A 16,905-nucleotide genomic window follows, 5' to 3' on the forward strand; every position below is an offset into this window, starting at 1 on the left:
TCCCATGATGGTTTATCTCAGGATATTGAATATACTTCCTTGTGGCTATACAATAAGACCCTGTTTTGATATATTCATTGTTAACTCGATTTAGAACACTTCAGAAAACTTTTGAGTTTATATACTTCCATATACCTTTCTTCTGAATTGGGGTACAGTGACAGTGTTGACAAAGACTAGTGAATATTTTTGCCTTTCTTGGCCATAAAAGGGCTTCCCTTGTGGCTCAGCTGGTAAAGAATACGCCTGCAATGTGGGAGACCTGGGTTCGATCCCTGGGTTCGGAAGATCCCCTGGAGAAGGGAAAGGCTACCCACTCCAGTATTTTGGCCTGGAGAATTCCACGGACTGTGTAGTCCATGGGGTCGCAAAGAGTAGGACATGACTGAGTGACTTTCACTTTCTTTAGCCATACAAACTGTTGCAACTGTTCAGCTCAGCTATTGTGTAGCACAGAGGCAACCACAGACAATACGTTAATGAATGGGTGTTGCTGTGTTCCAATAAATGTTACTTGCGAAAACGGTTGGTGATTCAGATTTGGTCCCTGGTTTCTAGCTTCTGACCCTAATCTAGATGTACCAATTATTAACCAGTTTTATTTGCTTTGTCACGTTCTCTCTAGATAGATATAGGTGTATGCATATACTTGGTTGTTTAATTTTCCATCCATTTAAAACTAAGTTGCAGACGTCACGACTTTTTAGCCTTCAATGTTTTAGCATGTATCTCTTACATAAGTTGCAGACATCATGACTTTTTATCCTTAAATGTTTTAGCATGTATCTCTTACATAAGTTGCAGACATCACAACTTTTTACCCTTCAGTGTTTTAGCATGTTACTCTTACGTAACTCTTGTGGAATGATCACATTCAGAGACTTCCACATGGGTGTAGCCCTATAATCTCATATTTGGTCTGCTGTTAAATTTCACTACTTGTGCCAATAATGTCCTGTCCAGCATTGTTTTCTCTGGTTCAGGGTCTGGCCCATTCAGCACTCCTTGTGTTCAGCTGTCTTGTGTCTTCAGCCTCCTTTCATCAGGAAGCGGTCCTCAGCCCTTCTTTGCAACTCACAACATTGGTATGTTTTACGACTGTAGGCTTTTGGCTTTGTAGAAGGCTCCTCGTTCTGGATTTGTCAGATTTCTCCTGGTGGTTCTGTTAAGATTCAGGATGCTACTTGGGTGGTGGTGAGGTTGTGTTTTTACCAGTGCGTCGTGTCAGGGGGATGTCATGTGGGTTTCCCCTGGAGAACTCTTTGCAACCCCATGTGACTACACAGCCCATGGGATTCTCCAGGCCAGAGTACTGGAGTGGGTGGCCTTTCCCTTCGCCAGCGGATCTTCCCAACCCAGGAATCGAGCCAGGGTCTCCTGCATTGCAGGCAGATTCTTTACCAACTGAGCCACCAGGGAAGCCCAAGTGCCAAGTACACATTCTATCTTTTTAACTTGACAAGTAACCATGGGCTGTTATTGGGAATTTCAGTACCGTGCCAAAAAATGCCATAGCAGAGGAGCAGGTGGACAATCTGGATGCTAAGAAAGTATGCTTCATCTTCAATAAGCAGAATTCCCCTGATGGATCTATTTGAAGAGACTTGATGATTATGCCTAATGGCTCAGTTGACCTGAGAAAGAAAGACAGTGAGAGAGTGGTTTTCTGATAATAACTGCCTCGATTCACTTTTTTTTTTACACTTTAATTTTTTGTTGGTTTCGATTTTCACTGCGGCTAAGAGAGCTCTTGATGGTTAGAATCCCCTTTATTGGGATCAGTAGTTGTGATAATGTGAGGCCCGGTTTTCTTGACAGTCATTACAGCGGGAGAGTGACTCTCCTCTGAGCATTTCAGAGAAAGCTGACTTTCTCTGATGTGAGACGTGGGAGGCGGCGTGACATGGCAGAGCCGGGTTAGTTTGCTGATCTTCTCGAGTTTAGGCTCTGCTGGTCATGCAGCTGTGCTTCCGTGGGCTGACCGCCAAAAGATTTCATTATTTTGGCAAGACACGGTACGCTTTTCGACACACAGGATTGCAACGATTTCTCTACCAATTTAGAGCTGGAGAGAGTCCATGAACACTTTTAAAGCCAGCACAGTACACATATTTTAGGAAATATATTTGGGGGGAGGGATGCTTTCCACTGGTGGGAAAAAAAATAGATCCACAGTTTTCCAAAGAAACTTGCTGCCCTTAATTCAAAAAACAGAAAAGGTCTTCAGAAACTTCTGTTGAGAGCATCATTATATGCTTTTTGAGTATATACCTATGTGAAATGAAAAGTGGATTTTTGTGTGTGTGTGTGAAACTCCAAATTTATTTTTTACATGCAGGCAAAAATGAAGTATCTGCCACTATTCAACTTTTTCTTATTCAACAGAAATGTTTGTGTATGAGAGCATTCCATATATCCTATAAATGGTATGCTGCTCTGGCCTCAGGATTTTCCTTCTGATTCTAGCTTCCAGCCACACCCAAGAACCTGCCATCCCACCCAACCACAGCTGTTGGAATTATGGCTGAGAATTCCACAGTTGGCAGTTGGCAACTTTTGAAACAATTGGCAGTTTTGAAACAATTATTGAAACATGCCTGAGAGACTAGAATTAAAAGAAATGTTCTTTTCTTTAATTAAAAAAAGCAGTTATCAGGGAAATATGAGCGAACGAAAATAAATTCTCCTTACTGGTCTTTTAGAAATGGAAGAGAATCAGATTTGCTGAATACCCACCATCGTGTGGGCATTTAAAAATGTTGTCTGTACAAAATTTTTTTAGAAAGAATCTTCTGAGGCAAGTATTACTCTTTGGGGGGTGAGAGGGGGGGGTTCCGTGGTGCCTCAGATGGTAAAGAATCCACCTGCAATGCGGGAGACACGGGTTCGATCCCTGGGTCAGGAAGATCCCCTGGAGGAAGAAATGGCAACCCACCCCAGTATTGTTGCCTGGAGAATTCTATGCATGAGACAAACCTGGCGGGCCACCGTGGGTATTACTCTTTTATGTATCAGAAACCTCAGACCTGCCTGGAATCATCCATTTCTGAGTCCTTCACTTTGTGTTACCTTTCCACTCATGACCTCTCGAGCTTAGTCACAGGAGTTGCTCCTAGAAGGGCACGCACGTCTGGTCATCAGCGCTTTCCCACCATATCGGAAAGCTGTGGACACTATGTGCTTCTCATGACCCTTGTCATGTATCTCTGCATCCCGATTCTCACACCCTCTCAGCTCAGCAGTGAATTGAATGGTTTGTGTCCAATCGCAGATGGAGCCGTGGACGTCAGTCCTGCTACCCAGCCATTGCTCCTGTAAACAGGTTTTAGTTCCCAAATCTGTAGGATGCAGGGTTGGGTTCGATGCCACTGGAGATACTCGCCTTTCTAGAATTCTGTGTTTCCATGTTGTGACCCCGGAGCGTTCTCTGATAAGCGTTTCCTGTTTCTCCTCGCCGTTCAGTCAGACTGCCTCCGTTGGGTTCTTCCTTTTCGCCTACTAATATGTTCTAGTCTTTTCTTTTTCATGTCTCCTCCTGTGTCAGTCTCCCCATGCACTAATACAAAAAGAGGGGGCGAACGGATGAAAAGAGGCTCAAGTAACTCATTATTAGAGAGATGCAAAGCAAAACTACAATGAGGTATCACCTCACACCAGTCAGAATAGCCATCATCAAAAAATCTGCAAACAGTAAATGCCGGGGAGGGTGTGGAGAAAAGGGAACCCTCTTAAACTGTTGGTGGGGATGAAAATTGGTGCAAATACTATAGAAAACCATAGGGAGATTCCTTAAACAACTAAACATAGAACTATGTATGACCTGACTCTTGGGCATGTATCTAGGGAAAACCATAATTCAAAAAGATACATGTTCCCCAGTGTTCACGGCAGCACTGTTGACAATAACCAGGACATGGAAGCAACCTCAATGTTCATCAGCAGGGTAATGGATAAAGAAAATGTGGAATACTACTCGGCCATGAAAAGGAATGAAATCGTGCCATTTGCAGAGATGTGGATGGACCTAGAGACTGTCATACAGGGTGAAGGAAGTCAGAGAAAAAGAAATATTGAATAATGTTGCTTGTATGTGGAATCTAGAAAAAGGATACAGATGAACGTATTTGCAAAGCCGAAATAGAGACCCAGATGTTATGGATAACCAAAGAGGGGGAAAGGGGATGGGGTGGATTGGGAGACTGAGCCGGACATACACATACTACTGTGTATAAAATACATGACTAATGAGAACTTACTGTATAGTTCAGGGAACTCAGTGCTCTGTGGCGACTTGAATGGGAAGGAATCCAAAACAGAGGGGATCTACGTATACGTGTAGCTGACTCACTCTGCCGTATGTGCGTGCGTGCTCAGTTGCTTCAGTCGGGTCCGACTCTTTGCGACCCAGTGGGCTGTGGCTCACCAGGCTCCTCTGTCCATGGGATTCTCCAGGCGAGAAGACTGGAGTGGGTTGCCATTTCCTCCTCCAGCTCTGCCGTACGGCAGACACTAACATGACATTGTAAAACATTCTGTACTCCAGTAAACATTAATTTTAAAAAAGAGGGGATAAGATAGATCACACAAGAACCTTCTGCGGAACCATGAGACCTCCTCAGGGTTGCCATTCTAGCGCTCGCGTACCCTGGCTCCCCAAGTCATTTACACGCCATCTTCACTTTCCTCTACTTCCTTTTGATGTGAATCTTAGACTTTGGCTTCTAAACTGCCTTTTTTACCTTTCTAGACTGTGAAGAACTTGAAGATAGGATGTGTGTCTGCGTATAGTTTATAAATTAAGCCGAACCATCGCTTTGCATGACACGGTGGTAATGGGATGCAGCGTATGTTTATGGGGAAAAAAATGAATGAATGATGTAGAAAGAAAGAAAAGATACATCGTCAATGTTCCTCGGTTGCTTTACCCTTTCTGCAGAACTGCGGATCCACGATTGTGCAGCTCGGCGGGCAGCCGTCCCTGTATATGCACTCCGCACCTCAGACTCACCGCGTTAAATGTTGACTTCCAGCCCTTTGCCTGTGTATCTTCCTCCTGCACCCTTCGTCTCATTGACACCATCAGCTCCTTTCCGCTGGAGATTAGCAAGTTGGGTGCCTCTCCCAGTCTCAATTCTCCTACTTTGCCTTTCACGGGTTGATTTTTCTCTGCCTTCCACTCACTGTTGTCTGCCATCCAGACAGCATGTCGACACTAAGAAGCGGTAGGGAGAATGTTTGGGAGACACTATAATAATTTTTGCTCTGGTTTGGTTTCCTGTGTATCTCACCTCCCTAATCCACCTCCCATTCTAACACTCGAGCCATTTTAAGCACGAACTGGGGAAAGCAACTCTGCTTTATCGGGTTGGCCAAAAAGTTCTTTTAGGTTTTTCCATAACACCTCATGGCAAACCATGAGCAAATTGTTTGGCCAACCCAGTAAGATTGTCAGTGGCCCTTGTTGAATTCCAAGGGCCATCCTCCTAGCCATGTGTTTTATGGCATCTTCTCTTTTTTAGCTTTCGTACTCCACGTATTTACAGTATTGTTCAGGCCCCAAACCTGTTTACCAGAGATCAGATCATCCTCATCCTTCTAAGCTGATTCACGTGCCCTTCATTCTGTGAAACCTTCTCCATTGATCGCATGTGGAACAACATACCACTCCTTTGGTTTCTCATGGGATGTTCTTCTTCCATCATTTATTGTACACTTTGATGCTACCGTTATTGTTCTTCAGTCGCTCAGTCGTGTCTGACTCTTTGCGACCCCATGGACTGCAGCACGCCAGGCCTCCCTGTCCTTCACCATCTCCTGGAGTTTGCTCCAACTCATGTGAATTGAGTCAAATTCATGTCCATCCAACCATCTCATCCTCCATTGTCCCCTTCTCCTCCCGCCTTCAGTCTTTCCCAGCATCAGGGTCTTTTCCAATGAGTCAGCTTTTTGCATCAGGTGGCCAAAGTATTGGAGTTTCAGCTTCAGCATCCGTCCTTCCGATGAATATTCAGGGCTGATCTCCTTTAGGATGGACTGGTTGGATCTCCTTGCAGTCCAAGGGACTCTCAAGAGTCTTCTCCAGCACTGCAATTCAAAAGCATCATCATTTGTTGCTATAGGCTGATATATTTGTTTGCTTTTCTCCCATGGAGGTTACAGACTGCCTCAGGGTGGGACAAATTTCAACCGTATTTACCCCCACCATAGTGAGTAGATGAGCAGTTAGAACACAGGAAACATGAATCCCTATTTGTTGATTTAGCAGATGTTAATTTGAGCAGCTTGAAATGTATAGAATGCTGGCTGCTTTATTTTTCGAAGGTTGTATCTATTTGTGCTCAGTCACTTAGTCATGTCTGACTCTCTGTGACCTCATGGACTGTAGTCCTCCAGGCTCCTCTGTCCATGGGATTCTCCAGGTAAGAATACTGGAGAGGGTTGCCATTCCCTCCTCCAGGGGATCTTCCCCATCCAGGGATTGAACCTGCATCCCTTGAGTCTCCTGCATTGGCAGGTGGATTCTTTACCACTAGGGCCACCTGGGAAGCCATCTATCTATTTAAGATAACTTAATTATGGATTTGTTTCCTTGAGAATGGGGTGTGTATGAAAATTTGAATTTCATCGGAACTCTTTTGCCTCAGAAATTTTTTGTGATTGCTGTTTAGGTAGTATAATTTCCTTGCTGTATGTTTGAGAAAGTTTTGGGTTAAATGTAAGGTATGGAATTTTGTGCTAAATACTGTGAAGATGGAGGTTCACCAAAGAAATATCAATAATTTTCCTTTTATGTCAGTACTTTGGCTCATAAGAGGTGGATCTCCTTATCGGTGGTGTACAGAAAAACTTTGGAATTTGTAGCACCTAGGGCATTCTAGGAGTGAATCCTCCTTGGGATCGTAATTAGTTAGTAATCTCATAGATTTGCAGAGTGCTCTTCAATTTCCAAATCCCTTTCACGTGTATCATCTCATTAAGCCCTTCTAGCTCGTGGCAGAAATAGGGCAGTGCTTCATAATGGAAATAGCATTCCTTTGAGTGGGCCAAAGCCTGCCTCCAAACACCAGTTCACATAGTCTCAACTATGTTCACTTGCTTTGTTTTTCCTCAGCCTCTATAAACAGAAGTTTCCTCTCTCTAAACTAGAGTAGTAGTAATGTTACCCACCTCCATAGATTTGTTGCTATTAGGCTCCACTGAACAAATCATTTCAAACATGCTCCATAGGTCTATGAAGATCTGGGCACAGTCTCTCATTCAGTAAGACTGTAGCAAGTTAACATGGATGCTTGTGTTCTCATATTTGAATTAGCGTTGTTGTTGTTTAGGGGCTAAGTCATATCTGAGTCTTTGGGACCCCTTGTACTGCAGCATGCCTGGCTTCCCTGTCCTCCACTGTCTCCCGGAGTTTGTGCAGATTTTTGTTCATTGAGTCCGTGATGCCATCCAACCATCTCATCCTTTGTTACCCCCGCCCTGCTTCTCCTGCCCTCAGTCCTTCCCAGCATCAGGGTCTTTTCCACTGACCCAGCTCTTTGCATCAGGTGGCCAAAGGACTGGGCCTTCAGCTTCAGCAACAGTCCTTCCAGTGGCTATTCAGGGTCGATTTCCTTTAAGAGGGACTGTTTGATGTCCTTGCAGTCCACAGACTCTGAAGAGTCTCTTCCAACATCACAGTTCGAAAGCATCAAGTCTTTGGCACTCAGCCTTCTTTATGGTCCAACTCTCACATCTGTACACGACTGTTGGAAAAACCATACCTTTGACTCTAGAGACCTTTGTCAGCAAAGTGATGTTTCTGCTTTTTAATACGCTCTTCCCCAGTAGCATATTGGACCCCTTCCCACGTGGGGGAGGCAGGGGCTCATCTTCCACTGTTGTCACGTCTTTTTGCCTTTTCATTCTGTCCATTGGGCTTTTCCAGGCAAGAATACTGGAGTTGGGTGCCACTTCCTTCTACAGTGGACCACATTTTGTCAGAACTCTTCACTATGACCTGTTCATCTTTGGCGAACTGCATGACATGGCTCATAGCTTCGTTGAGTTACACAAGCCCCTTTGCCGTGACAAGGCTGTGATCCACGAAGCGGTCGAATTAGCAAGCTGAAACTGAATAGCTGATGTGATTTTCTCAATTGTAGAGTAGACACATGGCCAAGTTAGCCTCAAACCAAGACTTCTGTTTCCATGATGCCCGTGGCCTGTTCCATAGACAGTGTTCTCTCATGGCACGCTCTGTCCCACATGCCTTGTGAGGGGTTATAAAAGGGTTAGCAGGCACATTCCCTCCTCACCAGGACTTGGAGATACTATAACTTCAGTACAAGTCATAGACTCCACCAGTCTGTCAGCAATGTGAGCATTCTTAGGGGAAACTCTGAATGCTACCTGGTTGCACAGAGGGGAAGTCTTATGCACAGCAGTGGCCAAAAATAGATGGTTTGGTCTGAGTGGAGAAGGACAGCATAGCTTGTCTGTAAGGAAGACAGGTTGGTTTAGTCGCTCAGTCGTGTCCGACTCTCTGTGACCCCATGGACTGTAGCCCACCAGGCTCCTCTGTCCATGGGATTCTCCAGGCCAGAATACTGGAGTGGGTTGCCATTTCCTTCTCCATGGGATCTTCCCAACCCATGGATCGAACCTGGGTCTTCTGCACTGCAAGATGGTCTCTTGCATTGCAGGCAGAGTTTTTACCCACTGAGATACCAGAGAAGCACTTAAGGAAGATATATCATGACAAAAGTAGACTTAGAAAGGATTTGGAGTTTAGGGAACAGAAAAGCAACCAGCTTCACTGGAAGCAATTCATAGGATATTGAAAACATTAATTGGGCAGGATTTGCTGGTTGACCAGATGTTTGGAATGTAAGGACTTCCCTGGTGGCTCAGGTGGTAAAGAATCTGCCTGCAATACGGGAGACCCGGGTTCGATCCTTGGGTTGGGAAGATCCCCTGTAGAAGGGAATGGCAGCCCACTCCAGCATTCTTGCCTGGAGAATCCCATGGACCTAGGAGCCTGGCCAACTACAGATGATGGGGTTACACAGAGTCGGACAATTCCTAGCTAACACTTCTTCTTCACTTTGAATGTAAGCCCATGTACTCTGGGTTAGATTGAATAATTATTGACTAGTTGTATCAGTGACCTCAGATCTTCAAAACCATTACTTGGTAGGATGAATGTGGCTGAGATACATAGAATGGTTCCATGATTGGAGGTCAGAGCCCCAAGTAGCATTTTCTCCTCCATCCTGGGAAGGTTGTTTCTCAGGACCAAATCTATTACTGTGGTCACTTTGCATGTTGTTCAGAAATTCACAGCCTCGGCACTGTTAACATCTGCAGCTGGATAAGTTTATCACGAGAGTGCTATCTGGATATCTGGATATTGTAGGATGTTTAAACAGTATTCATAGCCTCACCGACAAGAAATCAGCACCTCTCTGCTTAATCAAAACAAATAAAATGACTCCAGATGGTGCCAAATTCTTCCCCCTGCCACCCCGCACTGGGAATGCAAAATCACTCCCATTTCAGAACCACATATTTAGAGCAATGAAAATAATTTGTGTAGTATCTTATAAATAAATTCCAGTAAAGAGACCTGTATAGTGTGTATATTTGTGTGTATGACTGTGTGTTAGTAACTCCCCACCCTAGGAATGCAAAATCACTCCCATTTCAGAACCACATATTAGAGCAATGAAAATAATTTGTCTAGTATCTTAATAAATAAATTACAGTAAAGAGACCTGTACAATGTTGTGTGTGTGTGTTAATCACTCAGTCGTGTCCGGCTCTTTGTGACCCTGTGGACTGTAGCCCGCCAGGCTTTTCTGTCCATGAGGATTCTCCAGGAAAGAATACTGGAGTGGGTTGCCATTCCCTTCTCCAGGGGATCTTCCCGACCCAGGGATCGAACCCCGATCTCCCGCATTGGAGACAGATCCGTTACCGTCTGAGCCTCCAGGGAAGCCTGTATCATACAATATATTTAAAAGTTGGAAGGGTTTACGTAAATTCTCCATTGGTGGCTTCTGCATAAAGTTTGAGTGCGAGGCAGTTCTGGAAAATGACCAGAAAGCAGTAAAGGGCAGTTGTTTCCTAGATATTGGCTGACCTCTCCAGTTTACCATTCTTTTTGTCACCTCCAGTTGTCCACAATATACCCCTTCACTCTTACTCATTGTGAGCCTGATCCCTGAAAGTGCTGATATGTGTCTGTCCCGGCCCTAAGTACTGATTATAAAAGCATTTCAATTTATCAATACATTTATTCAACATTTCAGTTTATCAGTTTATTGAGCTGCTACCCAATGCTGAGAGTAGTGTAGTAAATATAGTAAATGTCACAGAGTCTCATTGCTCAGTACTCCATGAGGGGAATACTGTATGAACATGTCTTGTATTACTGTATGTCTTAAAATAGTAATTTAATGTATAATTATCATCTGAGCAAGCGATAGTGTGACCGTATCTTTCTAGTTCAGTTCAGTTCAGTCACTCAGTCGTGTCCGACTCTTTGCAACCCCATGGACCACAGCATGCCAGGCCTCCCTGTCCATCACCATCTCCCAGAATTTACTCAAACTCATGTCCATCGAGTCGGTGATGCCATCCAACCATCTCATCATCTGTCATCCCCTTCTCCTCCTGCCTTCAATCTTTCCCAGCATCACGGTCTTTTCAAATGAGTCAGCTCTTTGCATCAGGTGGCCAAAGTATTGGAGTTTCAGCTTCAGCATCAGTTCTTCCAATGAATATTCAGGACTGATTTCCTCTAGGATGGACTGGTTGGATCTCCTTGCAGTCCAAGGGACTCTCAAGAGTCTTCTTCAACACCACAGTTCAAAAGCATCAATTCTTCAGTGCTCAGCTTTCTTTATAGTCCAACTTTTACATCCATACATGACTACTGGGTATCTTTCTAGATTAAGTAAAAAAAGAAATTGATAGCTCCATTCCAAATGACGATCAATGTGATTAGCTCACTCAGCTTTTTTGTTTGTTGGCTTCTCTGAAATTTGAAGTTTTTCTTCATTGAGTTTGAATCAGTAGCCTATGAGGAAGTGATTTCAAACAGTTGATCATCCTAAAACTTGAAAGCCTGACACACTTGTTAGAACATTTATTTTGACTACTGTTATTTATTGATTGATTTATAGCTTGAAGCAGTATGTGATCATGGCACTTAAAGTTGCAGTTGTCTGTTTGTAGTATTATTTCTCTTCTATTCCCTTCACTGTGGGCTGCAGTCCATGGGGTCGCAAAGAGTCGGATATGATTTAATGACTGAACAACAATTCCCTATGCACGTGGAAGAGAGTTTTGTGGGCTACCTTTTTTTGGCAAACTTTTTATTGTTATTATTGCTTGGAGAAATAGGAAGTGTTCTATTCTTGTTTGAAGTGTGAGAGAAATGGCTGTCTATTTTTTTCATCTTTGGCTTTTGTTGAAATCATTTTACCTGGCCTGTAGCATCATAAAGAAATAGAGCTTGGCAAATTCATCCTGCAAAGGTTTACTGAAATGTTTACATCTAGTTTGTTCTTGTAATTTTCATAGTAGTTAGTAGTAGTGTTATTTGCTCAGTCGTGTCCGACTCTGCAACCCCACAGGCTGTAGCCCACCAATCTCCTCTGTCCATGGGATTCTCCAGGCAAGAATACTGGAGTGGGTTGCCATTCCCTTCTCCAGGGGATCTTTCTGACCCAGGGATCAAATCTATGTCTCCTGCATTGCAGACAGATTGTTTACCACCTACAGGGAAGATTGTTAAAAAAAAAAAATGTTGCCTGTCATTAATAATATTTTGATGTGTTTATTTAGATGGTTCTGATTAGTGGTGATTGGAAGAGAGGCAAGCGTGCAATTAAAATAGAACTTTAAATTGCATACACCGATGCTAGATTTGACAGACGAAGACTGTGGATTAACAAGAAGATAAATGTGGTCTCTATCTCTGCCATTAGTGTTTCAGATATATGCCTCTTTTTGTAAATGATGTCTGTGTTGTATAAGGTAGTTTTTCCACACATTGTCAGGATTATGGTTATTTGGTAATATGGACATCACAGAAGACTGACTTTTTAATACACTGGTGTCTATAGTTGTGAAAATGCAAGTGTGTACATACAATACCTTGTTTTCCTAATTTACATGTTCAGCAATGACAGAAAGAAAGATTCACACAATTATTTTGAGATATTTTTGGCCACATGGCATTGAACGGTTTTTTATGGAATGAATGCTTGTTGGGTTTCCCGAATGAAATGATGGAGACTCAACTTGTCAGTAGCTGAGCCTCTGTCTGAGAGAAATCCCCAGGTCTTGTGGAGTGGTCCTTCTCTGTCATACGACACTTTTTCAGATAAAAAAAAAAAATGGCAATTTATTTTTAAAGAGTGCTATTGATTCATTTTGAGTAGTCTTGAGAAGGAGTTGGGCTAAACATATTTATTAAATGGCTAAGCACCAACTTTTTTGGCTAGGAGCCACTGTTCTGAAAAGAATGAAGACAGCTTAAAGGGTATGGTGTTGGACTTAGGTTTAGCAAACAAATTAACTCTTTAGGGAGCTTATAAAATATGTAAGGTGGACAAGTGTTTAAACTATTTCATTTAAATTTTTAAATTATTTCATTACTGTTAGAAAATGTTATTCTTTTAGAATTGTTATATTGACAAAAATCTATACATTTGTTTTGGAGCATACTTGGGGGAGGTGAATACTGATAAACTTGGGACAAGCTTGTACAGGTCTTGGAAAAGCATTGATGAGCTCAACATCTTTTTTCATTAAGTAACCCAGAATGAATCTTTTATATTCAATATTAAAGAATATAAAATCTAGAATATTCTTGGAAGAAATAGCTTACTCCTTGAAGTCTACATGGAACAAGAAAGAGACTGTTGTCATCAAATCCTATAGCAGTTTTTTCCCCCCCAGCTTTATTGAGATATAATTGACATATATAACGCTGTGTAAGTTTAGGGTATACAGTGTGAGATTGGATACATGTATGTATTGGAAAATGTTTACCACGCTAACGTAGTTCTTTTTAAATTAGTGTCAGCACCGAGATTTGCAGGCGAGATTGCTGAAAGAGGATCTTGAGTTTTGATCCCAGAGATCTGACTCTGTGGTGTAGAGGCCAGTCATGGGCTTGCATTTCTGATAACCTGCAAGGTGACGCTCCTATTACTGGTCACTGATGACGTGTTGAGTGCAGTCCTATGACAGACTGACAGTTGATACAGTCAGTAGTGTGTTTTCATATATGCAGTTTTGAATATATGAAAGCTCTGAAATAATCATGAGCTTATGGGAGCCATGAGCATACCAGTATTTAGATAACTGCATTTAATCAGACATAATGAATATTTAATAACTGATAAGTTAATAGTTAAATGTTGTATTAAAATATATTTTGACAATCATATATCCATTCATATGAAAGTGTCATTTTAATTTCAATCATGAGGCCTGACTGTTATCTTATTCATTTTTATATATAGATAATGTATATGTGTTATATAAGTAGTATTAAATATATATAGCAAACTGCATTTACGTGAATATATATATACCTTGTTTATTCCATAATATTATTATTTCTTATTAAAATTGTTGCTGAACAATGGATCCTGGCTGTTATCTTTGATTTATTAAATCATGTGTATAAATCATATTTAATAGCTCAGTTCAGTTCAGTTGCTCAGTCATGTCCAACTCTTTGTGACCCCATGGACCACAGCACGCCAGGCCTCCCTGTCCATCGCCAACTCCCGGAGTTTACTCAAACTCATGTCCATCGAGTTGGTGATGCCATCCAACCATCTTCTCCTCTGTCGGCCCCTTCTCCTCCCACCTTCAATCTTTCCCAGTAAATTACGGGAATAGTAAATTATGTATATCATATATATATATATCTCCACACTTGATTCTGAAACTCTCATGGCAGAATCTCATATTCAGATTGATTCAATATATTTTAATAGAGTAATTAAACTGAGTAATAATCAGTGCTGCTGGGTTCACTGAGATAAAGACATAAATTAACAATAATGTGTGTCATATTTATACACCCACACACACACGCACACACATATATATATGTATATATGTACAGGCTTCCCTGGTAGATCAGCTGGTAAAGAATCCACGTATAATGGAGGAAACCCGAGTTCAATTCCTGGGTCAGGAAGATCCCCTGGAGAAGTGATAGGCTACCCACTCCAGTATTCATGGGCTTCCCTGGCAGCCCAGATGGTAAAGAATCCACCTACAATGCAGGAGACCTGAGTTCAATCCCTGGGTCAGGAAGATCCCCTGGAAAAGGGAACAGCTACCCCCTCTAGCATCCTTGCTTGGAGAATCCCATGGACAGAGGAGCCTGGTGGGCTGCAGTCCATGGTGTTGCAAAGAGTCAGACACGACTGAGCAACTAAGCTCACACACACATACACATATCGAACCCAGGTCTCCCACATTGCAGGCAGATTCTTTACCAGCTGAGCCACCAGGGAAGCCCAGATGTACACATGTATATACTTAATGCAATGATTCAGTCATTTACAGAAGCGCCTTCAGAAAATAGCCCGGTGTTGTCCACTTAAAAGCCAGCTACTGGTAAAGTTCTTGAGGAAAAAAAAATCATCTGTAACAACCCCCTTTGGAAAATCAATTTTGTTCACTAAAAGTAAATATCCACGTTGCTGTGCCTGACGGTGGTCATTACTGCTTGTCTTGCCCGTCACCTCAGACGGTGCAGCTTACCTGCTGACCATGTGGAGGCGACCCTCTTTCTTCCCAGCTCTACACGACACTCAGGTTCCTAGTGAAGCAAAGTCGCTCAGTCGTGTCCGACTCTTTGCAACCCCATGGACTGTAGCCCACCAGGCTCCTCCATCCATGGGATTTTCCTGGCAAGAGTCCTGGAGTGGGTTGCGATTTCCTTCTCCAGGGGATCTTCCCAACCCAGGGGTCGAAATCGGGTCTCCCGCATTGCAGGAAGATGGTTTACCATCTGAGCCACCAGGGAAGTCCCTTCAGCTTCCAGGGATGCACAGTTAAGATGGGTTGAGCTTTAGCTGGATCTCCCAGAGTCACTTGGCAACTCTGGCGCTGAAGAGTCAGGGGCGTGCACAGTGGGGACCTTTCCTCCCCGGCCTTGTTTGTCGCCTGTGTCCACTGATGGGTCTTCACTCTTCTCTCTCGCAGTGCCTGGAGCCCTGCAAGGAATCCTGGGACCTGAGAAAGCAGCAATGCCAGAGCTTCTGCGAGGTAAGGGGCGTGCATGCAGCCACAGGCCGAGCTGTGGACCAGGGGGTCCTGGGCATCAAGGGAGGGCATCGTGTCCTTCTGTGGCCGGGAGGCTCACTTCACTTCTGCGGTGTGTGTGCGCGTGTGTGTGTAAATTCACAGTCAACAAAATTGTTGAGACTTCTGAAAACCCCGCCTGCCAACTCAGAGACTTTAGATATGCGAGTTCGATCCCTGGGTCGGGAAGATCCCCTGAAGAAGGGAATGGTAGCCCGCTCCAGTATTCTTAACCTGGAGGACCCTATGCAGAGGAGCCTGGTGGGCTTCAGTCCATGGGATCACAAGAGAGTCGGATGCGACTGAAGTGACTTTGCATGCACTTAAAGCCTAGCCACTCACTGCTTCCATTATTAATTAGGCAGGAAAATTATTATTTTTTTTTACTGTAAATTAAAAAAAATTATAAGCCGTTGGCAGCCTCTCCACCTCACGTGATGACTCTTCTCTGGGTGGCTTTCGGCATGAGGTTGAAATTTTCGTGCCGAAATTCTCGTGTTGAAATTCTCCTTTTGGAAGGAGGCTCGCGTTTTATGGGCTTCCCTGGTGGCTCAGCTGGTGCACATCTATAGGAACTAAAATGAACTGCTGTCAAGTCTAGAGGAACAAGATGTGCTGTTCACTTGAGAAATGCATTATCCATTAACATCACTGAGTCTGGGTTAGTAGGTTTATGTCAGATCCCTGAAAGGCGAAATACAACTGAAGATCATTTGAAACCTTTCTCCGTGAAATTTCAGACGTGATAGTGGGCTTCTATGAATCTTACTCTGTCTGAAATAACCGTGGGGGCTTCTGAACCACGTCTGGTTTATTAAAATGACACCAGAAGCCTGCACACCACAACTAGCTTTGGGCCACGCTAGGAACAACTAAGAAAGCCCCTGTGGCAGCGAAGACCCAGCACAGCCAAAAACAAATATTTCTTTTAAATGGGATGCTGTGGCAGAAAGGTTAGTTGAAACTTGCAAGGTGGGGAAAAGAGAGGCTACTTAACCTGAGGAACTTTGTAGAGAGCCCCCAGGCCAATGATCCAAAAGCTCAAGCCTTAATATTCAACTTTAGTCGCTTTGATTGTTCTTATTTCTGTGGGTTTTTTTGCTCCTGTTTTATTGTGCTAATAAATGTCTGACTGTTTTGCTTAAAGAGACTGAATCCTGGAAGGACTCATTCCTCTTTCAGTGTTTTCAAGGCTTGTCATTCATTGAGAAGACCCTGTCCATCCTCCTGGTTATTGCATTTTGTATTAAGAATGTATCCAGGTTCCGTATCGTCAAGAACCTAAGCTTTCCCTTTGTAAGAGTCTGAACCCAGGACGACTCCAGATTTTCGTCTTCTACAGCAGAAACAACTAGACAGTTAGATATATTTGGTCCAGTGTATTCACTTGTAAAATGGTCCAAGCTTTATCTTCAAAGGCGTGAGCTTGCAAACCAAAGAGCAAAACCAGTCTGTCCCTGGCTTTTGTAAGTCAGGTTTTATTGGAATGTCGTCAGAACAGTTTTTGTTTTTTTTTTTTTAATGTATCATCTATGACTGCTTTTGTGTTACAACAGCAGACTTGGGTAGTTGTGACGTGTCCAT

The 16,905-nt window shown here is 43.1% G+C and overlaps 1 protein-coding gene across 1 annotated transcript in view; it reads left to right on the forward strand.

Annotated features, from left to right (window-relative positions):
• The window catches only part of LOC145536926 (anosmin-1-like), a 196,064-nt gene that overhangs the window by 104,096 nt on the left and 75,063 nt on the right, over positions 1–16,905 (forward strand). Inside the window, exon 3 of the mRNA XM_081567231.1 lies at positions 15,223–15,285. Coding sequence (XP_081423357.1) covers positions 15,223–15,285 — 63 coding nt within the window. The remainder of the gene's footprint in view (positions 1–15,222; positions 15,286–16,905) is intronic.

This window comes from Giraffa tippelskirchi, chromosome X (genome assembly GCF_054371585.1).
Source record: "Giraffa tippelskirchi isolate mGirTip1 chromosome X, T2T-mGirTip1v1.2.pri, whole genome shotgun sequence".
Classification (NCBI taxonomy): domain Eukaryota; kingdom Metazoa; phylum Chordata; class Mammalia; order Artiodactyla; family Giraffidae; genus Giraffa; species Giraffa tippelskirchi.